This window comes from Oncorhynchus keta, chromosome 32 (assembly GCF_023373465.1).
Source record: "Oncorhynchus keta strain PuntledgeMale-10-30-2019 chromosome 32, Oket_V2, whole genome shotgun sequence".
NCBI classification, from domain to species: Eukaryota; Metazoa; Chordata; class Actinopteri; order Salmoniformes; family Salmonidae; genus Oncorhynchus; species Oncorhynchus keta.
Genome location: NC_068452.1, coordinates 5,133,215 through 5,158,042, shown reverse-complemented (window position 1 = coordinate 5,158,042; position 24,828 = coordinate 5,133,215). Strand labels below are relative to the sequence as shown.

Genomic DNA, 24,828 nt, shown 5'->3' with positions numbered 1-24,828 from the left:
CTTTATCTTGGCCAGGTCGCAATTGTAAATGAGAACTTGTTCTCAACTTGCCTACCTGGTTAAATAAAGGTGAAATAAATAATAATAATAAAATAAAATATGTGGCAAGCCTACCATTTGTAAAACACCAAAAAAGACGTCTGGTCCGGACAGTTTACGGATACAAACTTGAAACCTCTGATCATGACAATGGGGTGGAACTCCAGGACAACACATTGTCCATTCCATATTGTCCATTTTACTTTGACATGTCCTGTTTTTGGGACATGTTGCTTGTTAACATGACAGTGCATTTTTTGTGGGGGGATGTTGGTTCTTTTACAATGGGTGTCAATAGGACATAATGTTGGTTTATCTCAATTTGTGAGCGTGGTCGAGGGGAATTCCTTATTATTACTTGAATACCGACTGAGACTATAGTTTAAAAATTGACGAATAGAAGTATAAAGAGAGCTTCCTGCAGATGCAGGAATGCTCACATCCAATTTGCGGGCTGGAATAGCGTCCTTCTCATAGAAGCTAGTGACAACCTTAATTTAGGCTCTGTTAGGCCTATGTGGCAACAAATAGGCTATTCTTTCAAAAGTTGAGTAACCGGAATTGTAAACATCATGATGTACACATCTTAGCAGGTAAAATGCACTATTTTGTAGATATTTATAAGTAGGCTATAGCTAGGCTATGCTGTACTGCGGTCTATATTACTAAAACATTTATCTTATTAGGTATTTCAGTGAAAAGTATTTTTGGATATAATATAGTAGTATAGTTGTTCTTAATAATATTGTAATTAAGATGTTATCAAGTTGATACAGTGTCCTGGATGAGCACTAAATTCAATCTAGGTCCTATGCCAATGTTGCGCAAGTTAATCTAAATATAAATGAATCTCACTATAGAAATTATTATAGAAAAGAGAACATATTTGGTCCCAGTCTTGATATAAAGGTTTTGTGAAGCCATATCAAATCTAGTTTTATTTAATACAGCCAGTAGCCTAATTCTTTACCATCAAAGAGTTAATATCAGCAAAAAGTTAGAGTTACAACATCAATTATAGATGCCTGATAAATATGTTAATGTTTCTCATTATTCTAGAAAAAGTACTTTTGAACAAAATGCATCTTTCTAGAAACTGCCTGAGTGTCATGATTGGAGGCACAAACAAAATAGCTGAGCTGTGTGTTTTTGTCTCCACCTCCCTTTGCATTGACACAAAGAGGGATATTGAATTGTCGATGTTAATAGCCACTGGGGTGAAAGCAGACGTGTTTCAGTCTCTACCAGTTGTCAGTGGATACCAGTGTCCAACAGGAGTGCTCATGGGTGTGGTGAGAGAATTTTCCAATCCATCACCATTGTGCCAATTGTCCATAAAGGAAATGTGCGAGCATAGCTCTGGTTTCAAATGAAGGCACTCAAATCTCAGGTCAAAACTCACAAATGAGTATGAAAGGAATACATGACTCAGAGGATCTCGTTCTCGAGGTAACATCTCTAGCTCTTTTATATTTTTTAGACCTGTAAATCCCAGTATGGTGTTTTGAATTTGGACACGACGTTGTTCTGTTTTTTTTGCTCATGAATGGTAACTGAATTGAATAATCTTAAAGAACATCACTATTGAAAAAGAAAATGGTAAAAAAAAGTGTTCCTTTCCATTCCTTTTGTTTTAATATGGTGTAACAAATGCATGGTTCATTTCATTGTAATCTATTTGTTGTAAGTATTAAAATGTGTATATATATTTATATATATATTAATACATTATATGTTTATTAATAACTATATAATAACTATATTTTAAAAAGTACTTAAAATACTGTATATTTTTGGTGGTTGGGTGGTGTTTCCAGGAGGGCTCAAGTAAGCTCAGAGACCAGGTAGATGGCAGTGGAATGAGCCTGGGCAAGAAGAAGGGAGTGAAGGTGAGTGGGAAACACGTGGCCCCAGTGGACTGGGACAGAGGGGGGCCGTCCATAGTCCACCACTCCGACTACGTGAGCAGCCCCAGACCCTCAGAAAACAACCCCACCATCATCTCTATCAGCCCCTCTACCCACTCCCACAGGCCCTCTGGTTCTCAAGAGAGGGACCGGCCCAGGCAGGATGAGGGCCCTCCCTCCAGGGTGGAGTGGTCCAGAGAGGGTTGCACCTACAGCCAAAGGGCGTCCAACAGCGAGGTGGGGGTCTCCCGACAGACCATGGATGAGTTGAAGAGTATCCTGAAGGATAGTTCCATGCTTGGTGCCCGGGGGAAGGAGGAGGGGAGGCGTCCTGGAAGCCCAGCCCCTTACACCTACCTGCATGGGACCAACCTGCATGGGACCAACCTGCATGGGACCAACCTGCATGGGACCAACCTGCATGGGTCCAACAGAGGAGATGGACGTCCGGAGTCCCAGTCCTCCTTCACCACTTTCAAGCCCCACTCTGATGCTTCCAAGAGGGTGTCCGCCAGGTCCAGGGACAGCAGCTCCCTCCAGCTTGGCTCCGGGATGGACTCGTCAGATGTGACTGGAGCAAACAGGCAATCCGGAGTTTGGTCGTCCACGTTCGAGAACAGTAGTGCCAACTGTGGAGAGACCTGGAACTCACAAACAGGTCAGTCTGGTTTGGGATTAGTTTTATCAAAAAGCTTTTATTACATTTTTTTTATAAACTTGTAGCTAATACAGTAGTTCCATCTCGGGCAAACATCTTTTTTTACAGACATGATAGTTGCTTTTGGCTCTTGTTCTCATAGATAACAGTAAAGACAACATGGATAAGTCTGGGACTCAGAGCTTCTCAGCCATGGAGCACATCAAGCAGCAGATTGTCCGGGAGAATATCAACTTTGTCCGCTTCGAGGCCACGGATCTCCATGGGGTGTCCAGGTCTAAGACAGTGCCAGTCCGCTTCTTTCATGTAATCATCTCACACACAGTACACAAACATCCTGAAACATACTAGCTATAGTGTATTGAGACAACTCACAATGTTATAATGCTATTTGTTTAAATGGTTGCTCATTGGTTATGCTTGGCTATAGGAAAAATCCCATGATGTAAATTTATCTTAAATCTTTACAGGAGAAAGCAATGTACGGGGTGCCGATGCCAAGAAGCTACCTAGAGCTGACCCTGAGCCCTAAGAGCTGTGAGGTGGACCACGCCAAAAACCCTGCCAACTTCAGCAGCGACGTGCTGCTTATCCCAGACCTGTCGACCTTCAGGGTGCTGCCCTGGGCTGAGCAGACGGCCCGGGTCATCTGTGACCCCTGCATGATAACCGGCAGCCCCCTGCGCACCGCACCCCGCCTCATTGCCAAGCAGCTGATGGGGCAGCTCCAGAGCATGGGTTTCTCCCTGTACTCCTCCTTCACCTACGAGTGCTGTGTCCTGGGAGCGCCCGACAGGGTGGGCCCCAAGACCATTCTGTTCCCCGCCACCACCCTGGCCAGCAACCACGACCTGCCCTTCTTCCAGCAGCTGGTGAATGGGATGTACTGCATGGGAGCCGACGTGGACAGTTTGGCCTCAGCCATGGTGCCCGGCCAGATGGAGATCAACCTGAGGCCGGAGTTTGGCATCGCGGCCGCCGACACCGCCTTCACGTTCCGTACCGGCATCAAAGAGATGGCGAGGAAACACAGCTACATCGCCAGCTTCTTCACCGACGACAGCCTGTACAATGCCGGGGTGCTTTCCCACTCTCTCTGGGACGCCAACGGCCGCCGTAGTCTCTTCCACACCGGGGACCATGGCGGAGGGGAGCTGTCGGAGATTGGCAGGAAGTGGCTTGCGGGGCTCCTGAGCCACTCGGCCGCCCTGAGCTGCCTGCTCTCTCCTGGGTTGAGCTGCCGCAGCCACATCGCCAAGAAGGTTAAAGACCCCAAGCACAACGTGCTCTACGCCACCTACGGCTACAACGACAACAGCAGCGCCTTCAATGTAAAATGCCATGGCGGGCGGGAGATGCATATCGACAACAAGCTGGGCTCGGCCATGGCTAACCCATACGTGGTGCTGGCGGCCACCGTGGCGGCAGGACTGGATGGTATCAAACGCAACCTGGCGGCTGAGACGGGTCTGACCAGGGCCTCCACCCACACCCAGCTGGGGAAACAGCAGTTTTCCATCCCTGTGAAGCTGGAAGACGCTCTGGTGGCTTTGAGCGAAGACCATGTGATTCGCGGAGCGCTGGGAGAACCATTTGTGCAGTATTTTATTGCTCTGAAGCAATTTGAGATTGAGACTGAAGAACTGGATGCAGAGAGGAACAAATGTCTGGAATATTTCATATAGAAGTACTCAATGTTGTACAGTCGGTTTCCTGTTAAACAAATGGATTGATCGAATTCACACAATGCTTTCTTTCAACATATATCTTTTTTTATTCCATATTTGACAGAAAACAATAAAAACATGATTGAAATATCAACATCTGTGTGCAGGGCCCAAATGAATTGAAAATGAATTATCACATTTAATCAGATTTCTTTAAAAAGAGAGTAGGAAACATATGGAGTTTTGGGTCTTGAATTATTATGCCTTACAGTAGATAGCTGTCAGTATGGTACGCAAACATAAATAATATTCTCAACCTATTACAGTGCCATGGGAAAACGTATGAAAGGAAACTGCCCACTTCACGCTGAATACTGACATTGAAACTTATTTTACATGTATAGCCGAACACACAACAGAGGGTACCTTATATTGAAGCAATTATTTTCATATGCATGTATGCACTTTTTAAAATGAAATGTCTACTATGAACTCAAAACAAAGGACAGTAATATTTGGGGTATTCAATTGACAACTAAGGGAAAATCTAACTGACCATTTCACAAGTAAGGCATAAAAATGATATTGCTTTATCAGAATTAGCACAATTGCCATATTAGAACATTCCAACATATAACAATTTGTACAATAAAATGTATCCCATAACCAGTGCAAAAAAAATACATGCAAATTCCCTTAAGACTTAACAGTCTAATTTACAATACAAACCCTGTCATAGAACAGTGCTGTTATTGCCTTGATCGTAGACAACATTGACACATTCACTTCTTGCTGATGAGATTCCCCACCCGTTGTATGAATCGACCAAGCTTATTTTCATTGGGAGTAGTTTCAGTCTGATAGCGGTGCATGGAACTCCCGTGTTTGTCTGAGTCATATCGGTTCGTAGTAGCTGTTGTCGGTTTAACAGAAGGCTTATTGTCAAATGAAACAAAACTCTCAAACCGGCTATACGCTCGTTTCCGCCCGGTGTCTGAATGAATTGATGCTTGACTCTCCACAGTGTTTGTGGAGCTCAGGGAGTCCTGGTCCGGTACACATTTCTTTCTAAAGCTCCTTCTAACCCAGCTAGTCGTTAACCCAGGAGATGAGGATTTACCTGCTGGGCTGGGAGAATTATATAGTTGTTCCTTTTCGGTTTCAGTGTCAGCCGCAATGTTTGATGACCTGGACGGGCTTGGAGAATGACCTTTGGGTGATGTAGTAAGTCGCACAGCTGACGGTTTTCCAGGAGGATCTGAGATGGTTCTCTGCTCTGCGGAAATGTCAGCCTGCACTAAATGCTTTGATCTTACTGAACCTATCCTTTGAATTGTGGATCTGAATGAATTCTGCCTTTGGAGTTCTGATCCTTCTTCTTTGTGTGACGTTTTCTCCACCATTTTCTCCACTGAAACATTGGCATGCACTATATTCATTATTGATTCCACTGAAGTTCTGGGTTTCAATGGATTCGCACTTTGGCATGATTCCTCTTTGTCTGCGGAGAGCACCAAGTCAGAGCTGTTGGCCAGCTGGTCAGCGGAGCCATGACTCTTCCTGGTGGGGCCCTCCTTCTCCTCTGGTATTCCAATCAAAGATGTTAGTGCTTTAGAGCTCTCCACATTAAGTCCAACTTGTCTGAAGTTGGAGGGCTTGAGCAAAGGTTCCTTTAGTTGTATTCCCAGTTGGGCTGCTGACATCGTCCTGGAGAGAGGCTCTTGCCAGTCATCAAGAGGATTCCTCTCTGTCTTGGTCGTGATATCGTATTGTGAGACAGACTTTTGCGCATCACTAAAGTTGGTTAGTTTACATTTTTGGTCTTCAACTCTGTTTTCCTCTTCCTGTTGACCTCCTGGGTTGAGTTCCTCTCTGTGGCTAGAAGGTCCTTGAATAGAACTCTGTTCTGAGCTGCCTGCAAGCTCTGCCGAACTGTGCCTTTCATCCAGGCCTCTCTCTGACGACCTTCCTTTAGCTCTTTCCAGAGTAGAGAAAATAGACAGCCGGAGAGAATCCTGGCTCTGCCCTGGCCTTAAGTTGCTGACAGGTTCCTCATACTCATGTAAACTGAGCCTTTTCCGTCTGATCTCTTCCAGTCTCGTCTGACTCTCCCTCAATCTAGCAGGGGTCAGTTGGGTTTGGAAGTTGCTTAGGCCACCTAGACTGCCCTGTGGAGATGTCACTCCTAGACTGCCCTGTGGAGATAGCATCCATAGACTGCCTTGTGGAGATGTCAAAGAGTGCTCAGACATATAGTTGGGAGTTTCATACTGCTCTGCCAGACGGCTGTTGAAGAGGACTGATGTTCTCATCCGGGATGATGTGTTTGGGTTCTGAGTGCTGTCAGGCAGATGCAGATTATCAACTGGCTCCCCTAGGATCGCATCACTGTTATTGAGGTACGAGTCGATTTTCCACCTGTTAAGAGAGTTCTCACTGCTGTAAGGGAGTAGATGCTGTTGGTCAATGCCGTACCTCTTCTGCGTGTAATGATTCATCCTGCCTGGTAACAGTAGATCCTCGCTGCATCTGCCTCTCTCAGGGGCACCGTGAGCGCCGCCAGCTTCATCTCTTACTACATTCCTCAAGTGAGTTGTGGAATTCCCTCTCCGCGGCAGCTCTCCGGCGTAGCTGTGTCCCCTCACAAGTTTCACCATATCGGTGCAGTGAGATTGATTCAGTCTGTCCTGAAAGCTCAGTCCTCTTTTGACCATCTGTCCATTGTTGTATCGATCGTCCTTCTGTTGACCGGTAGAGCTCATCAAGCCAAGCTGTTTCCCACGGGATCGCATGTGAATCTGGTCAAGCGAGAGTCTGCTCCCGAAGTGCCGACCAGAATAAGGGTCGTATGTGGACGTAGCCGGCTCTTTCTGGGAGTCTCTCTCCTGAGAGAGAGTGGCGGGAAGAGTGGATCGGGCGAACAGACGTCTGAACTCCTCGTCGTAGGAGCCCACCAGCTGCCCTGTGACCACCAGGACCATACTGAGGTTGATCTTCTCAAAGGACCACATGAAGCTGGAGAAAAGGGAGATCAAAAGAAAGGTATTATAATAAATAAACGCAGTCATCCGGTTAGTTATATATAAAACTCCATGAATACTTTAGAAAATGTTAGTATGCTATGTAATGTATAATACTATATTTAACATACTGTTACAAGAATAAGGAAGAGTTTGTGAACAGATTTATGTTTGAAATGCAATAGAGTGGACAGAGTTGGTTGTACTAGGTTAGACATACCTATATGTGCCGTACAACACTGTTTTGCAGTCCACCAAAAGAAACCTCTGCTCCAAAGATCCATGGAACTTTGCTCCAGATCGACACATGTACTGCTGTCCTTTCACTGTCCGAACTCGCAGGTTCTGAACAAGACAGAATAATTTTTCGCACACACACACACACACACACACACACACACACACACACACACACACACACACACACACACACACACACACACACACACACACACACACACACACACACACACACACACACACACTACTACTACAACTCTAACCTTAACAAACTTGTGACAACCATCCCCAAAACCATTGACAGGAGGCCAACCAGAAATTTGGTTTGGAATGATTAAGCGTTACAGCAAGATAGCAAACACATTTCATCTTTCATCGGGAAACGTTGTTTTTGCTCAAAAACAAGTTCTCGATCTATCCATTTGAGACAAAGGGTAAAGACACTTTGTAACAGGAACAAGCCTGGCACTGCACCATAAACGCCATGAAATAAACCCGCTGATCACATCCAGCATGTTAATACACTGATGATGCTTTAGGGTAAATGACTACTGCATTTCCACCAAGGGTGTGGAGCAAATGTCATTGCTAATGCGCGAAGACTCCTGCCAATAGTTAAAAGGTCATGCCACTGACAAACTCCTGCTATGCATTGAAAGAGACCTTGGTCTCAGTATGACGCCCTGATAAAATAAAGGTTAAATAAATCAGATAAATACAATGTAATCAGGACTTTAAGCTCTTACAGTTGCTTTGTGAATATATGCTGAGTGTAGAAAACATTAGGAACGCCTGCCCTTTCCATGACATAGACTGACAAGATGAATCTGGGTGAAGGCCATGATCCCTTATTGATGTCACTTGTTAAATCCACTTCAAACAGTGTAGATTGAAGGAGAGGAGACAGGTTAAAGAAAGATTTTTAAGCTTTGGGACAATTGAGACATTGATTTTGTACTGTATGTGTGCCATTCAGAGGATGAACAGGCAAGGCAAACTTCTTAAGTGCATTTGAAAAGGTTATGGTAGTAGTTGCCAGGCACACTGGTTTAAGTGTGTCAAGAACTGCAATGCTGCTGGATTTTTTTTTAGCTCAACCACTTCCCATACGTATCAAGAATTGTCCACCGCCCAAAGGACATCCAGTCATCTTGACTTTAACTGTGGGAGGCATGCGAGTCAACATGGGCCAACATCCCTGTGGTACGCTTTCGACACCTTGTAGAGTCCATGCCCTGACTAATTGAGGGCAAAAGGGTGTGCAACTCAATATTAGGAAGGTCTTCCTATTTTTTTATACACACAGTGTAATGGGATAGACAAATTATGTGTAGAAAAATTGTGGTATTTCATTGGACGAAGCAGAAGTTTTTGTTATAGTTCATTTACATTTTGGCGAAGTATTTCAAATACAATTCCTTACCTTGAGCTCTTGGATTTGGACACCTGCGCTCTTAGCCATATTCAGAAAGCTTTTGAATTGGAAGTCATCAAGAAGTATGTAGACCATCACTCCCCTAGTAGTCGCATTGACAATCTCCGTCAAAATATCAACGTCAGTGAAGACATCCATCGCTATAGCAATAACCTAGAATAGAAAGGAAAGACGAATACGCTTCATTATCAGTTGTGGGAACAGCAGAGGTTTATTGAAAGTAGAAGTCTCAGAACTTGGTCACCAAATCTGAAACGGTGCCTCATGTCTTTTTCTGTGTAGTAATTGCTGTGTTGGAGAGTAGTGAACTACATGTAGTTCAACTAGTACTTTCATTGCAGTTTTTCAGTAGCTTGGTGGTAGTTGAACTAAATTCAAACATTTTCAGTAGTTAATTGCTTGTTTTGCAATGTAGTGGTGTGGAACTATACACTACTTTTTTTTCTCAAAATAAAACATGGGTGAAGTAGGCAAGAATTTCCTTTCTTTTTCTGCATCAGCCCTGCCCTATTCTCACTTTTTGTGTTTAATAGGCTAAATTACACATCTGACTCACATCTGTTCTTGCAATTTGGCGTCAATGACATTTCAGATTTATATATGATCCTTTTTCACAAAGTAGTGAACTACTTTTTCAAAGTAACTTTAGATAAGTAAACTATATTTTTCTTAAGGATTGCTTCAGTGTAGCTTAACTTCTTCCAGTGTGAAGTAATTGGTAGCTCGGTAAACTATATTTTCAGAGAAGCTTCGCCAACATTGAGTAATTGCGGTATTCAAAAGTGCACTGTCTGTACAGCACAGTATGTGCTGATTTGAGAAGTAACAATGACTTTTGTTATCCGCACACACCCTTTTTTTAACCTTCTGGAATTACATATCCAATTGTAAGGATGATAAGTGGAAACCTTTCAGAGCACAATAAGTCTGGCAAGCAGCCATGACGTGGGAAGCTAACATTTCAGTAGGCCTACCTTGAAACCGGTTGAGACAGGCTTAGGCAGTTGATATGCCACAGACATTTAACTGAACATTAAAAAAAATCTCAACATGTGCAGCTGTGGGAAATGCTACTCTGTGAGAAAGACAATTCAAACGCGGGAATGTGAATTTGTACAAACCATAACAGTAAATACCAGACACTGCAAAATTATTGATGGGAAATTATATTATTGTGCCTCGTTACCTGTCTTGCGTCTTGGATTTGTTTACGTATCGTCTCTTTGATGGTCGGTGTGTTGTGTCTGGGAGGGTGGAAAAGCAGGCTGATGTTTGTCTCCACGTTCTCATTGGTGAACTCTGGCCAGCCGAGGTCAAGGTCAGGAACCTCCTCATCTGACTCAGTGGGGAAGTAAGTCGAGGGAGTTATGACATTTTCTTCACTTTTACGTTTCCCTGCTTCATAATCTTCATCCTCCGGGACTGGCAACTCTGCATTGTCCAAAATGAAGATGACCTCCTCTTCAGAGAGAAAGTCACTGAGTTGTTCGGCTTTGAGGTACTCCTGGTAGGCATCTCTACCCCCACTGACCAGAGCGTAGATGGCAAGCCGGTAGGACTCCTTGTAGTGTGGCTGGATGTATTCCACTGGAATCATGTCTTCTTTGAAGGACAACAGACAGGAGAGCTTGGATTCCATTTGTATGATCTCCCCCTGAGAGGATCTCTGATTTATGTAGAATGGGGTTATTACCTTAAAAATATATACAATATATCATGTGTTATGACAGAACTGAATAAATTGTGACTTGTGCTATTTTCATCTTCACTATGTGTAATGCCACAACCTAAGGCCAAACCCATTTAAGTGAAACAGTCGACTCACAAACTAGCACATGTGAAACTTCCAATAACTGTTTGCTTTTACCATATTTGTGTAGACATTCTTCAGTCAGTACATTTGTAGAAAATACACTCCACCTGTGTGGAAATTCAAGTACAGACAGTACACCACAAAGGATCTTTTCAAATCATCCTGAACATTTCAGGGGAGAGACAGAAAAGAGGCCTTGCACTCAATTGAATGTCATAATGTCAACAAACTAGACTTACTTCATGGTCAGCAATGATAACCAGCTCCTTCTGCTTTTAAAATCCCATTGAATGTGTTAAATTGTCCAGTAAGTTGAACATTGTGAATCACAGCCAGCAAGTCAACCCTGACCGGCACCGCTGTCGTATGACTGAAGTTAAAAAGTGAGCAGTCGATGATGCTGCAGATCAAACCTGCTGCAGTCTTTCACCCCATTTACCGCTTTGACAAAACACATCACTTGAGAGTCCCTCCCTCCCCTTTCAGAGGTTTGGAAGAAGTCAGGCTAGTAGTATCTTGTTTGGGTGAAAGGAAACACAGTAGTTTTCTTTATAGGTAGAGTTGTTACTCCAAAGGTGACCTCTTCTGTGGAGTGTACATTTGTATTAAGGTACAACATGTTCTTAATACATATTTGAGGAGAATATCAAAAGGATATTGTGCCATACAGACATCAGTATCGTCTAACGCTATTGGCAAATGACTAAAAGGTTCTTCCTTAAAAGAAAGACAATTGGGAGGTGAGAGGAGACAAGTGAGGGAAATAAAAAGAAAGAATGACAGGAAAAGACAACAGAGGTGATAAATGAGGTTTATTTCTAACACAAAGCAAAGGGGGAAACACAACATGGTGCAGACAAACGTAACTTCTCTGGCATAGCGACTGCAGTGCGGACGGCACTGGCTGTGTGTCTTTCCGTCTGCACTCTCTGACATCTATTCACCATCCACAGAGAAATGGACACAGACATTCAGACCTGGGCTCAAATACCATTTGAATTCACTTCAAAATACTTTAGCTGTGCTTGATTGAGCTTGCCTGTTGCAATGGAAAATTCCACCCCCTTGGCACCACCTGGCATAAACCCTGCCCACCAGGCACTTTAGGCAGGCTGATCCCAGGTCTTCCGACATTCCATTATATAGTACAGTATAGTGGAAGGTGCAGCTTTTTAAAAATGATTAACACTTATGATTAACATCTACTCTGTTCATTTATTTTTGCATGTTAAAGCTCAGTGACCAAGCTATATGACATATGACACCTAAAATGGACACCTTCATGTAACAGCTTCGGGTTTCACTCAACTCATGCTATAAATCAGTAGCAGAAAATGCTTCAAGCCTTCTCAGGCATCAATATCCCTGGTTACTTTCTAGGGGGTTGGTGACTTGAGAGATCTGGCAGGGCTGGGCGACTTAACATGCCTAGGGGGGGTTGGGGATTTGGCGGTTGGGGTGGGGGACCTTAGGGAAGGGGTGGGGGACTTAAGGGATGGGGTGGGAGTCTGGGGGGTGGGGGTTTGAGCAGGGGTAGGGGTTTGGGCAGGGGTCTTGGAGGCCAGGGGTGCAGGTGTTGCTCCTCTCCCTCCCATTTTGGGCTCGGGGGGGCTCTCGCCGTGCTTGTAGACGCTCACGGTGATCTCCACGAACTCCCCGCCATATTTGTTCCGTACATTGATGCTGTACTTGCCGGAGTCCTCCGGCGTGACGGCGGTGATGGTGAGGCTGGCAAACTTATTGGCCTCAAACGTTATCTTGGCATGCTCAGTGGAGACTACCTCATTTTCATTCTTGAACCAGGTGACCTCTGGACTGGGGTCACCCCAGACTGTGCAGGTCAGGCTCAGGGTCTGAAGTTGGACAGAGGGAGGTGGAGAGGAGAGGTCAGATGTCAGAGAGATAGAGGTCAGAGAGAAAGATATCTTGAATATGCACGCAATTCTCTACAAGAGACCACGTATTTTCAATACAATCACAATCGTATACAAGCATATGTCATCATGATATAAAGTTTGTTCAGAGTGCATAATATATCCTACCTTCTGCTCCATAATGGTGACCACATCTGGCAGACCACCAACCACTCTACCACGGTCTGAGGATTAGAACAGTCAATTAGTGCTTGTTGTCACGTAATCACTAGGATAATATGTATTGTGTAAATATAGTCCACTCACTCTTCTCAGCGAAGGCTGCAGCCCTGAAAGATAAAATAACGACATTGTCATAAATCAAGGACTTGGTGTATTACCAAAACATTTGGCAGTGTGTATACGATGAGGACAAATTCATGACTTATAAAACCTGTGGAACTTTTCATTCTTTGATTGTTATTTAATGTGTTGCATTTTGCAAAAAAAAACAAAAAAAACTTTGAACTAAAAACCATAAGAAGAAAAACACAGAAATAAGTATCTTACTTGAGTCTCAGGTACTCCTCATAGGCATCGGTATATGCTACAAAAAGACAAATTGACATGATAAGACATCGTCTACAAAAGACAAGCTGAGTGCAATTTAAAACAATCCTAGTGGTCAAAACTTCTGGATGTAATGACATGATTTCAACATTGTAACATCGTTTTACCCGCTGGGATTATTTCTCTCGCAATGCTAACCTTGTCCGGAGAGGTCGAATGTGCGAGTGTGGGACTTGGTGGCATCCATAATCTGGATGGAGTAGTGTCCCTTCTCCTTCTCTGATGGCTCCCTGATCTGCATCCAGGCCATCTCAGCTGTGCCGGCGATCCTCATCTTCTCAGACGACGAGATCTTGCTATCCCTAAACGGACATGGTCAGGTTTATTCGTCTTTCCACAGTGATATTTAAAGGATGGATACTTTACGTTGAGGTAAGACCAACAGACAAATCTACCCTACAGTCTAAACTTAAATAAATAAAATGAGTATCTAGAAACATCCATTGATTGGCGTAGGTTACAGTATGCCTTCAAATCTCATCTCCAAAATGGCTGCATACTGTGTAACTGGCCTTGCTGAGTGTGATGCAGATGAGATGTGCGTACTTGTGCAACCAGGCAGTCCTGATCTCCTCTGTGTAGTACTTCATGTAGCACTGGAGCCTGATGCCTTCTGGGGTACACTGAAGCACCAGCTCAGAGGCAGAAGACCCTGAGAGGAAAATGAGAGGCAGAGACACAACCACACCAACACTAAGTACCTTCACAACCACACTAACACTAAGTACCTTCACAACCACACCAACACTAAGTAGTTTCACAACCACACCAACACTAAGTAGTTTCACAACCACACCAACACGAAGTACCTTCACAACCACACCAACGCTAAGTATCTTCACAACCACACCAACGCTAAGTATCTTCACAACCACACCAACACTAAGTATCTTCACAACCACACTAACACTAAGTACCTTCACAACCACACCAACACTAAGTATCTTCACAACCACACCAACACTAAGTAGTTTCACAACCACACTAACACTAAGTACCTTCACAACCACACCAACACTAAGTAGTTTCACAACCACACCAACACTAAGTACCTTCACAACCACACCAACGCTAAGTATCTTCACAACCACACCAACGCTAAGTATCTTCACAACCACACCAACACTAAGTATCTTCACAACCACACCAACACTAAGTAGTTTCACAACCACACCAACACTAATTACCTCCACAACCACACCAACACTAAGTATCTTCACAACCACACCAACACTAAGTATCTTCACAATCCAACCAACACGAAGTACCTTCACAACCACACCAACGCTAAGTGCCATCACAGCAATACTAAGTACCTTCACAACCACAACAATGCAAAGGAGAACATCAATATTTTTCCCAGCAGGTGTTTTGATACAAAGTACTTACCAGCAATGTGGGCAATGGCGTTGATAATATCATCAAATACTGCAAATCAAAAACAGAATATTTGTAGAAAGAGGAATTAATTTTCAATATGTCCTGATAAAGGAAATTATATTTTATCAATAATCAGATTATAGATAGTGGAGATCCTGAAGCAGGAGTTTACCTTGGCCAGAAATGTCAAAGACAGAAGTGTCTTTCCCTCTGTCATCACTGAGTTTAGCTTCGTAATGGCCCTGGTCTTTCCTGGAGAACTGAAGAAAAAAGGTACTATTTACTGAGATTATATGATCAATTCAGAAAAATCTTGCAATATTTTAGATAGTATCGTGATCTCGGAACAAAAAAACGATACTGTGGGAAATTGAAAAATAGGGTCAATATTCATTTAAGAAAATGTCTGCAAAAAACAGAGTTCCCTTGAGCAGTTGTATTCCTTGTGCAGTCATTGCTTTCAAGGTTCACAGCAGTAGTTACCAAGGAGATGGGGAGAGCAACGGATCCAGACATCACGTTAGGAGGGGTCGCCAGAATAATCTCCTCCTCATCCTTGAACCAGTGGAACACAGTCTCTTTCTTCACATTGGCAACCTGAGACACAAACAGCGGAGTCAATCACCACCTTCCGGAGACACCTGAAACCCCACCTCTTTAAGGAATACCTAGGATAGGATAAGTAATCCTTCTCACCCCCCTTTAAGATTTAGATGCACTATTGTAAAGTGACTGTTCTACTGGATGTCATAAGGTGAATGCACCAATTTGTAAGTCGCTCTGGATAAGAGCGTCTGCTAAATGACTTAAATGTTAAATGTTAAACACATACAGAATACAATCTGTCCTGCAACTTTTAAATCACTGCAGAGCCTAGTAGAAGAGCATGAGCTGAAGCACACCCAAACATGTTTGTAGAGGTGCTGACTAACAGAGAGTAAACTATATCCCAACGAAGTCCCAAAAAGTATATATGCTCCCAACAATTTAATGGGTAAACTGCAAAGCCCCAATGATTACAAATGTGTACACAGTTTCAACCTGAAGTAAATTGATATCTGTAACCACAATAACAGGTCCTAGAAAACATGTTTGTAACCTTGCAGACGAGCAGAACAGTACAGTCGTCATCCACATGGTAGGAAAGGTACTCAGCAAAGTGGGGACCTAAACATGATAAGAAATATTACATCAAAACAATTATCACAATATACAGTACATTTGTACATTTACGTAATTTGGCACACAATTTTCATACGGGTCCCGCGTAGGAATCAAACCAACAACCCTGGCGTTGCAAGCACCCTTCTCTACCAACTGAACCACACGGGACCAGTACAAGCGTTATCTACAGCGCAGTCTGAAATGTTGAAAATCAAACTAACAGACCAGCTGATTACTAATGTATGATATCAAGACAACAAAGTCTTCACTTTCTTGTTGACAAATTACACATAAACTTTCATACTAAATCGATCAAATATGTGCCATCAATCATCTGTGTACTAGGATAGAATACCTTGTTTCCTGATGTGCTCTGACCTCTGGAACTCAGCCTTCTTCAAGACAGCCTTGAACACTGAGAATAGAACACAACAATGTCAGTACTTAACCTAATACCCAACCTCTTACACTCTAGCACCATAGCCTTATAGTAAAGAAGTAAAATCTATCAAATCATTTTAGTGTTTGCTTTAGTTTACCTGGATTGCAAGATGGGCAGAGTTTGTGGTTTTTATTGACTATTCTATTGGTTCTATTGCGCCAGGAAACTGAATCAAGCCCAGATAAAGTATTTGAAATCATTATTGAACCCAGGTCTGACTGTACTGTATATTACATCCCCTCTCACCGTCTCCCACCAGGACCAGAGAGCTCTGGTTCTTGGCTCTGCCGTCGTGGATCTGGACGGTGTAGGTGGCCTCGCTGGCCTTGGAGAAGTGATCCACAGTCATCTGGATCACCCCGGTGTTCACATCATGGCTGATCTTGTGGCTCTGTGGCACATACAAAAACACATACCATCATTACATCAGGCATGTTTCCTAATACCTTTATGTTTCACTGTTTATATGTTTCATGAGATTATGTCTCATGTTATTTGTTATGTATATTCACACTGCATAATTGCCCCCGGTGGGATGAATAAAACACTATTGATTATATTATATTCATCAGTGAAATTCAGAGTACAGGAAAAGGCATCATGTTTACATGCATTTTTGAATGTTTTTTTCTGTTGCTTTGTTAACTGTGCCATATAGCACACCTTCCTTATCCTTGATTAAAGAGCAATGTTTGAGGTTGTCGGTTTGGCACCTACATCACTGCTGGTGACCTCCTGGTCGTTGACAATGAACCTATAGGTGACGGCGGGTGACATCTTGAGGCACTGCAGCCAGAAACGCACGTGGCCCTTCTCTAGAATCTCATAGTTCAGTTGGTGCTTCAGTGGGACAACTGGACGAAGAAACCAACAAAGAAAAGATAAATTCTCAAGGGATACTTGTTGTGGTATTGTGAGACGATTCCTATGTGACGCTTCACCCCTGACAAAGATAGAAAGATAATACTCACTTGGATGTCTGATGTTGTAGCTGAGTTCCAGCATGGTGTTCAGGGCTGCAAGATAAAATTCAAGAATGAAGAATATCGGTATAAACTTTGACAAGAAACATATCTATATTTTTAAATCTGAGTCTAGGGGCGTATCCAAACCTACCATCCTCTGTCACGGTGTGGCTGGCAGAAACTCCATCAGTGTCAGTCACAACCACAGAGAAGGCACCCAAATCACTCACATCTGGGTTGACGAAAGTCAGCTTAGAGCTGGAAAAAAGAAAAATGTCGAGACAAATTATGTTGACAAAAATATTTAGTATGGTTGTATGGTCAATAAAGACAACAAAAAAAAACACTTACTGTTTGCCCTTAGTTTCTATGGCGACTCTTGGACAGTCACTGATTTCTTTGTAGTTCTTAGACCAAGCAAAGTTGGAGGTCTCAGAAATCTCACAGGCCTCGAATGACAGGAAAATATCACCAGTGTCCTCATCCACTCCACACTGGATCTCCTGGGTGCCTTAACACATGAAAACAAACAAAATAATAACCTTTATTGCTGAGTGGTGGAGAGGAAATGTACATAATATGCATCAGCAAAACTGATCAAACCAAAAGCTAATGAAAATACTGCTCAAAACCAATGGATGTGTGTGTGTCATATGTTCCTATACCAAAACCGTTCAAACACAAATCCAACAGGCTATATCAGACTGAAGTTGTCACACAGTAAATGTCATACAGTTGTCATATAGCTGTCATATAAGTGTTATTACCTGGCAGAGCCTTGGCCACCACTGGCTCAGATGCCTGGGAGGCCTTTCCTACTCCCTCAGCGTTGGCAGCCTTCACTTTGAACGTATACTCTGCTCCTGCCTCCAGACCAGTCACCTATACAGCGCCAACGAATCATCTCATCCATTAAACATTACATCGTTCATTGTAGACTGAATCCTAACTTGAGTTACAAGAGCACAACAATGACATTTAATGAACATATCTATATCCAAACATGATTCAAGCTACATTTTTTTAGTTTTACGCACACATATTACAAGTTAAGATTCAATATACAAACTCTGCAGAGATGATGTGAATCATCATGTCTGCAGGTCTACATGCTGTAGCTGCCTGTTTACCTGCAGGTAACAGTGGCCAATAGCCTCTTCATTCAGGGGGTGGTAGTGATGGCCCTTCTTGGCCATCTCCACGATGTATCCAGTGACAGCACTGGCGCCGGTGTAGACAGGGGCCTTCCACAGGATGACCAGGGAGTCACCTCTGACCTCTCTGAGGGCCAGGTCATAGGCTGGACCTAAAGGTCAAAGGTCAAACAGTAACCTTGCACAATCTCACTGCCCATAGCTGGAACATTCAAATTAAAATAACTTAATTTCAAATTAAATAAGTAACAGGGATATTATACAGTACCACAATACTAATGATTTAAAAAAATACTCATGATAAGATGGTTACTTTACCAGGTACTGTGGTAGTCCAGGCCTCACACTTCAGAGGTGTGCTGGGAGCAGAGGGCACGCCCACACCTGCCAGGTTCCCAGCCTGGACCTTAAACTCGTAGAAGGTTCCCTCCGTCAGACCGTCGACCTGAAGAGAAGGGGACAATATTGCGACAGGGACCCAAACATATCCAATATTTTCAACAGTGTTGCTACAAGTAGCTACATATTTGCTATTGGTTTTGAACGGCAGTGTTTTATTACAGCTCTAATCTATCATTTGGATGCAGAGGGAAGAGTACATACCATTCACACTATCAACACTGCAGTTATTAAACCATTATGTATGAAGAAGCAAACCTATTTATCCTAATCAGATGCCACTTCTGATACCATGTGACGTACCGTGTAGGTCTTGGTCTTGGTAGGGGCAGAGTTGACCTCCTTCCAGGCCAGGGTGTCTGCATCACGCTTGTCGACATAATAGGCGTTGATCTTGGAGCCACCGCAGTGCTTGGGGCTCTTCCAGGCAATGATCATGGAGGCTCCGTCACAACTCAGCATGGTGATGCCATGAGGTGCACTGGGAGTCGCTGTGGCACAGAGTCACACAGGTAAATTCAGGATTACTTTCCATCTTGTAAAATTGACCCGTTTTTTCATTTCAAACTGATGTGAAAATTCCTAGAATTTTCTTTTTTAAATATGGGATTTGTCATACAGTTGCATGAGGGTTTTTTTGTTATACAGTGATATATATAGTGGTTAAACTGCATGTACAGTATGGTGGGTGATTTGAAAGGAAACACGATAATACTGTGATACTCTGACAAGAGTTCAGAGCACAGATACAGCAAAAGTTGGGGGAAGGGACAGTGAATAAGTCTGGTGGTGAACCTGTTCAGGAGCAACACTGTGCATTAAAAACACCCCTAGATAACAGAACAACTCAATACATACCATACTCCACTCACCTCTCTAGATGAAATAATAAAATCCTTCATATTAGGCATTGTACAAAGGAAAATAGTCAAAGTCAAGTATTGATAGTAAGGCAATAGAGCTTGCTCTTTGGGGGTCTAGTTAAGGTTACTGTAAAGCACTGTATGTGACAACTGTTGGTGTAAAAATTGTATTCACTTTTTAAATATTGTATTAACTGATGGCAATTCTGCATTTCTCATATGGCAATATTCTATTGATACTCACTGAGGGCGGGCTCCACAGCAATAGGAGTAGACTCCTGGGACTCATCACTGAGGCCATAGATGTTGACAGCCTGGACACGGAACACATAGGTATCCCCCGGGGTCAGTCCATGGACCACAAACCTAAAACAGGGAAATTAAACATGATCATCTATACGTCTTGAATTTAAGGTAGAATTGCCGACTCTAAGACCTGGACAATATACACAATCGATCAAAAGTTTGGGGTCACTTAGAAATGTCCTTGTTTTTGAAAGAAAAGCACATTCTTTGGCCTTCTTTAGACTACTTGAGTATCTGGAGCATCAGCATTTGTAGGTTCGATTACAGGCTCAAAATGGCCAGAAACAAAGTACTTTTTCTAAATGAAGGCTATTCCATGAGAGAAATTGCCAAGAAACTGAAGATCTTGTACAACGCTGTGTACTACTCCCTACACAGAACAGCGCAAACTGGCTCTAATCAGAATAGAAATAGGAGTGGGAGGCCCCGGGGCACAACTGAGCAAAAGGACAACTACATTAGTGTCTAGTTTGAGAAAAAGACTCCTCACAAGTCCTCAACTGGCAGCTTCATTAAATAGTACCCGCAAAACACCAGCCTCAACGTCAACAGGTAAGAGGCGACACTGGGATGCTGGCCTCCTAGCCATCTGGCTCTTGGTCACCTCCCTGACCAAGGCCCTTCTCGCCCGATTGCTCAGTTTGGCCAGCTTTAGGAAGAGTCTTGGTGGTTCCAAACTTCTTCCATTTAAGAATGATGGAGGGCACTATATTCTGGGGATCTTCAATGCTGCAGAAATGTTCTGGTACACTTCCCCCGATCTGTGCCTCGACACAATTCTGTCTCATAGCTCTACAGACAATTTCTTTAACCTCATGGCTTGGTTTTTGCGGTGACATGCACTGTCAACTGTGGAACCTTTCATAGACAGTTGTGTGCCTTTTCCAAATCATGTCCAAACAATTGAATTTACCACAGGTGGACTCCAATCAAGTTGTAGAAACATCAAGGATGATCAATGGAAACAGGATGGACATGAGCTCAATTGTCGGAGGGCTAGGGTCAGTCTGTTATATCTGGAGTATTTCTCATGTCTTATCCGGTGTCCTGTGTGAATTTAAGTATGCTCTTTCTAATTTTTTATTTCTTTCTCTTGGAGGACCTGAGCTCTAGGACCATGCCTCAGGACTACCTGGCATGGTGACTCCTTGCTGTCCCCAGTCCATCTGTCCGTGCTGCTGCTCCAGTTTCAACTGTTCCGCCTGTGGCTATGGAACTCTGACCTGTTCACCGGAAATGCTACCTGTCCCAGACCTGCTGTTTTCAACTCTCTAGAGACAGCAGGAGCGGTAGAGATACTCTCAATGATCGGCTATGAAAAGCCGTCTGACATTTACTCCTGAGGTGCTGACCTGTTGCACCCTCGACAACTACTGTGATTATTATTATTTTACCATGCTGGTCATTTATGAACATTTGAACATCTCGGCCATGTTCTGTTATAATCTCCACCCGGCACAGCCAGAAGAGGACTGGCCACCCCTCATAGCCTGGTTCCTCTCTAGGTTTCTTCCTAGGTTTTGGCCTTTCTAGGGAGTTTTTCCTAGCCACCGTGCTTCTACACTTGGATTGCTTGCTGTTTGCGGTTTTAGGCTGGGTTTCTGTACAGCACTTTGAGATATCAGCTGATGTAAGAAGGGCTATATAAATACATTTAATTTGATTTAAACTTCCAGTCTGATAGCAAAACGGTCTGAATACTTATGTAAATACGATTTTAATACATTTGCTAAAATTTCTAAAAAACTGTTTTTGCTTTGTCATTATGGGGTATTGTGTGTAAATTGCTGAGGATTTGTTTTTATTTAACACATTTTAGAATAAGGCTGTAACGTAACAAAATGTGGAAAAAGTCGAGGGGTCTGAATACTTTCTGAAGGCACTGTAGGTGTCAGGATTTTGCCAAATCAGTGTCTCGTTTGCAAAGATTTGATTTCTGTATTATTCTCAAGCCAGAGGCCTGTCACACTACATTCACTGTCCCATCTCCTTTAATAACATATATAATATTAAATCACTGCCATAGCTTGAATAGATAACTATTAGACAAACATCTATGTTTAAATGGCTACCTGGTGTGCTTGTAGGGCTTGTGGTTGCATGGGGCCCAGGCCTTGGATCCCACCAAAGAGGCATCTATGTAGTACCCAATGAGGTGGTTGGGGTGTTTGGGGGGGTCCCACTGCACAAACACAGAGGACTTGGTGTTCCTGGTGGCAACCACCTGACCAGGAGCGGAGGGAACACCTACACAGGCAAAACACATGCATATTGGGGACTGGAGATATTGAATTGATGTATCATTTCTGCACAGTAACAGAGTAAAGGGGTTAGGAATGAGAAAAACATGCATCTTCATTATAAATCTTCAAATAAATGATTGTCATCATTTATAAACACCATTTAAGACGGGAAAAATAAAGCATTTCTCATTATGCATTTACATACCTTATTTGGCGGGATATCTTGGTGCAATGTTATGAGGAGATACAGACATATAAAGAACAATGGACACAATAACCATTCTGTAAACGTGTGGACTATATTCCACAAAACATTACCCTCAGCAAGGGATGACATTATTTTCGGTTGTGATACATGATGTCATGCATCTTTCATGACGGGAGTTCGTGTCAGACAAGAGTGTACCATTATCAATCATGGATATTGTGGGGACGAAACATTTGTCAAAGTAGAATTGGAAGGATTCCTTCACTGTCACTGTTTGTTAATGCATGTATCATACATTTTGTGTGTGTATGTGTGTGTACCCGTCTGTGTGTGTGTACCCGTCTGTGTGTGTGTGCCTGCCTGTGTTTGTGTGTGTGCTAAACCCCACTCTTACCATGCTCATCCACCTTTTCGATGGGATCTGTAGGCTTAGAGGCCTCGCTGGCCCCGTACAAGTTCTCAGAATGCACACGGAACTGATACTTTTTCCCGGCTTCCAAATCGAAAATGGGGTAGCGAGGGGACTGCAGTTTCACTGCTGTGTTGATCCTCTGCCAAGCCCCAGTGCCTGACACGGACTAGTGGATATTTGGGACGGGGAAGGCAAATGAGAGGTAAAAGCCTTCTACAACATCATTGAATCACTAATCTCATTCGAAAAAAATGCCTTTAGCAACATACCTGCCAGCTGTTATTTCTGCCATTTTGCAAAAAATATTACTGCACTTTAGACAGATTGAAAGTTGTGAAAAGATCAAATGGGCTGTCTAATCTACTACAGTAGACTGTACTGAGAGATCTACATGCTGTAGATGGGAAGGAGAAAGGAGCAGCCACACACCTTCTCAATGATGTACCACAGTGGTGCCCGTCCACGAGGGCTGGGGGGTTTCCAGCTCAGCACGATATATGATTTGAATATCTCTGAGGCATGCGCATCTGTAGGCTCCCCCGGCAATGTAATGTAACCTATGTTGGGATTGGATGGCATTGAACAATACTTCATAACACTTATTATTTGATTAGATCTAACTTTAAAGTACATTTGGGGTTCATTTAGTATTATGGAATTACATTTGGGGTTAGTTTAGATCGTTTTAGTTACAATGTTTGCGTCAAGAGTTAAATGATGGGTTAAAAGTTATACAACGCAAAGCATGACGTTTGGATACGAAAAAATGAAGGATATAAGTTATAATCTACCCATGTTAAATCTAAGTTTAAAGAGCTGGCTGGTTAGTTGCCTATTTATTATGGTGCTCGTCTCACCGTTAGTCCAGTGGTGTCAATGAAGTTGCTTAGAAAAGTTGTTTTTATTCATTCTTCTTATGAAGTTTTGATATTATTATGACTACTATCATTAAGAGTTGTTACGATGGCAATGCCAAAGTCCAATCTAAAAGCAGAAGGTGAGCATGAAGCGCCAGGGTTTATTGATTAATAAGGACGAGACAATTAGGAGAGAAATCCTTCAACTTCTCTTTTAAGGTACTGAGAACACAAGTATTTATGTGTACATACATTCATGTGTATAGTATTGTATATTGTAAGGGCTTTTGCCGACACGATATATTCAACAGGTATTTGCTTTGATGGATATTGGTCAGTTAGGGAAATGTTGTGGATATGTTGATTTCAACGCTGAGTGGAAGGTTCATTTGTTACCCAGTGTTTTTGTTTAATAGAGGAGAGGAATAGAACAGACTCAACACAATATTTTTGTCCGTTACCATTGTTGGCATACTCTACCTTCCAGGTCATCCTCTTTAATCACTACTTCATGTTTCCCATCCAGTTTAATCACTGTTTCAACAGAGGACAAACCAGAAAGGTCATGTGTGACACAAAGGTACATCTGCTGTCTGATATTTCACCCAAAAACATAAATACAAAAGATGTCCATGAGAGTATGCACTCTCAAGTAGACATCATGAGTCTGTGTGTGGTTATGTACCTTGCAGTCTCTCTCGCTCAGCTGGGTCCAGGGCAGTCACCTTGTCAGACTCGCGGGACGGTCTGCTGATCCCGGCACTGTTGACAGCCCTGACCCGGAAGTGGTAGGCGTGACCCACGCTCAGGCCGTGCACGGGGTACTTACAGATCCGCACTGAGGCGTCGTTACACTGGGACCAGGTAGCACTACCAGACTCACGTCTGTACAGGAGGAGGAGGAATTACATCATAAACCATCGACTGTATTGACATGTGGAAGTGCTTGGTCTGAATGGACATCAACAATGATACTGCAGATGTTTGTAGTTCCATCAGTCATTTCTCTAGAAATCTAATTTGCGTGCCTTCGTCACAAGTCTTTGTTTGGCTCTGTGAGATCCGGTAGCTTCACAAAATCAATTGCTCTACCAGATTAGATCTGAAACATCATGTGACCGTGAAGTTTCTCACAATCACTCCACTGTCTTACACTCTCAATGGCAACCCTTT

General features: G+C 43.0%; 3 protein-coding genes across 4 annotated transcripts in view; 1 reads left to right on the top strand and 2 right to left on the bottom strand.

Annotated features, from left to right (window-relative positions):
* Window positions 1-1,289: 1,289 nt before the first annotated feature.
* LOC118364882 (lengsin-like) lies at window positions 1,290-4,425 on the top strand. The gene is made up of 4 exons (XM_035746672.2): window positions 1,290-1,488; window positions 1,857-2,604; window positions 2,747-2,910; window positions 3,075-4,425. Exons 1-4 carry the CDS (start codon window positions 1,444-1,446, stop codon window positions 4,287-4,289), a joined length of 2,172 nt encoding a protein of 723 aa, XP_035602565.1. The 5' UTR covers window positions 1,290-1,443; the 3' UTR covers window positions 4,290-4,425.
* Window positions 4,355-11,227, bottom strand: LOC118364881 (protein FAM83B-like). 2 transcript variants are annotated; one of them, XM_035746667.2, is made up of 5 exons: window positions 11,019-11,227; window positions 10,153-10,659; window positions 8,955-9,119; window positions 7,512-7,636; window positions 4,355-7,286 (listed from the first exon to the last, which is right to left on the bottom strand). In XM_035746667.2, exons 2-5 carry the CDS (start codon window positions 10,603-10,605, stop codon window positions 5,054-5,056), a joined length of 2,976 nt encoding a protein of 991 aa, XP_035602560.2. In that variant the 5' UTR covers window positions 10,606-10,659; window positions 11,019-11,227; the 3' UTR covers window positions 4,355-5,053. The 2 variants fall into 2 exon arrangements, with proteins under 2 accessions (XP_035602560.2, XP_052346400.1); XM_052490440.1 differs by having other exon boundaries at window positions 10,153-10,632.
* Window positions 11,228-11,574: 347 nt separating this feature from the next.
* Window positions 11,575-24,828, bottom strand: part of LOC118365708 (myomesin-2-like) — a 22,193-nt gene continuing 8,939 nt past the window's right edge. The window contains exons 11-34 of the mRNA XM_052490438.1: window positions 24,341-24,540; window positions 24,136-24,189; window positions 22,008-22,182; window positions 19,874-19,995; window positions 19,070-19,257; window positions 18,686-18,812; window positions 18,344-18,519; window positions 17,981-18,095; window positions 17,565-17,724; window positions 17,365-17,471; window positions 17,220-17,264; window positions 16,966-17,102; window positions 16,495-16,639; window positions 16,162-16,221; window positions 15,742-15,809; window positions 15,126-15,239; window positions 14,815-14,902; window positions 14,652-14,690; window positions 13,809-13,914; window positions 13,401-13,564; window positions 13,203-13,239; window positions 12,960-12,982; window positions 12,822-12,877; window positions 11,575-12,632 (exon numbers count right to left, since the gene is read on the bottom strand). Of these exons, the coding sequence (XP_052346398.1) occupies window positions 12,156-12,632; window positions 12,822-12,877; window positions 12,960-12,982; window positions 13,203-13,239; window positions 13,401-13,564; window positions 13,809-13,914; window positions 14,652-14,690; window positions 14,815-14,902; window positions 15,126-15,239; window positions 15,742-15,809; window positions 16,162-16,221; window positions 16,495-16,639; window positions 16,966-17,102; window positions 17,220-17,264; window positions 17,365-17,471; window positions 17,565-17,724; window positions 17,981-18,095; window positions 18,344-18,519; window positions 18,686-18,812; window positions 19,070-19,257; window positions 19,874-19,995; window positions 22,008-22,182; window positions 24,136-24,189; window positions 24,341-24,540 (2,983 nt within the window). The 3' untranslated portion in view covers window positions 11,575-12,155. The remainder of the gene's footprint in view (window positions 12,633-12,821; window positions 12,878-12,959; window positions 12,983-13,202; window positions 13,240-13,400; window positions 13,565-13,808; window positions 13,915-14,651; window positions 14,691-14,814; window positions 14,903-15,125; window positions 15,240-15,741; window positions 15,810-16,161; window positions 16,222-16,494; window positions 16,640-16,965; window positions 17,103-17,219; window positions 17,265-17,364; window positions 17,472-17,564; window positions 17,725-17,980; window positions 18,096-18,343; window positions 18,520-18,685; window positions 18,813-19,069; window positions 19,258-19,873; window positions 19,996-22,007; window positions 22,183-24,135; window positions 24,190-24,340; window positions 24,541-24,828) is intronic.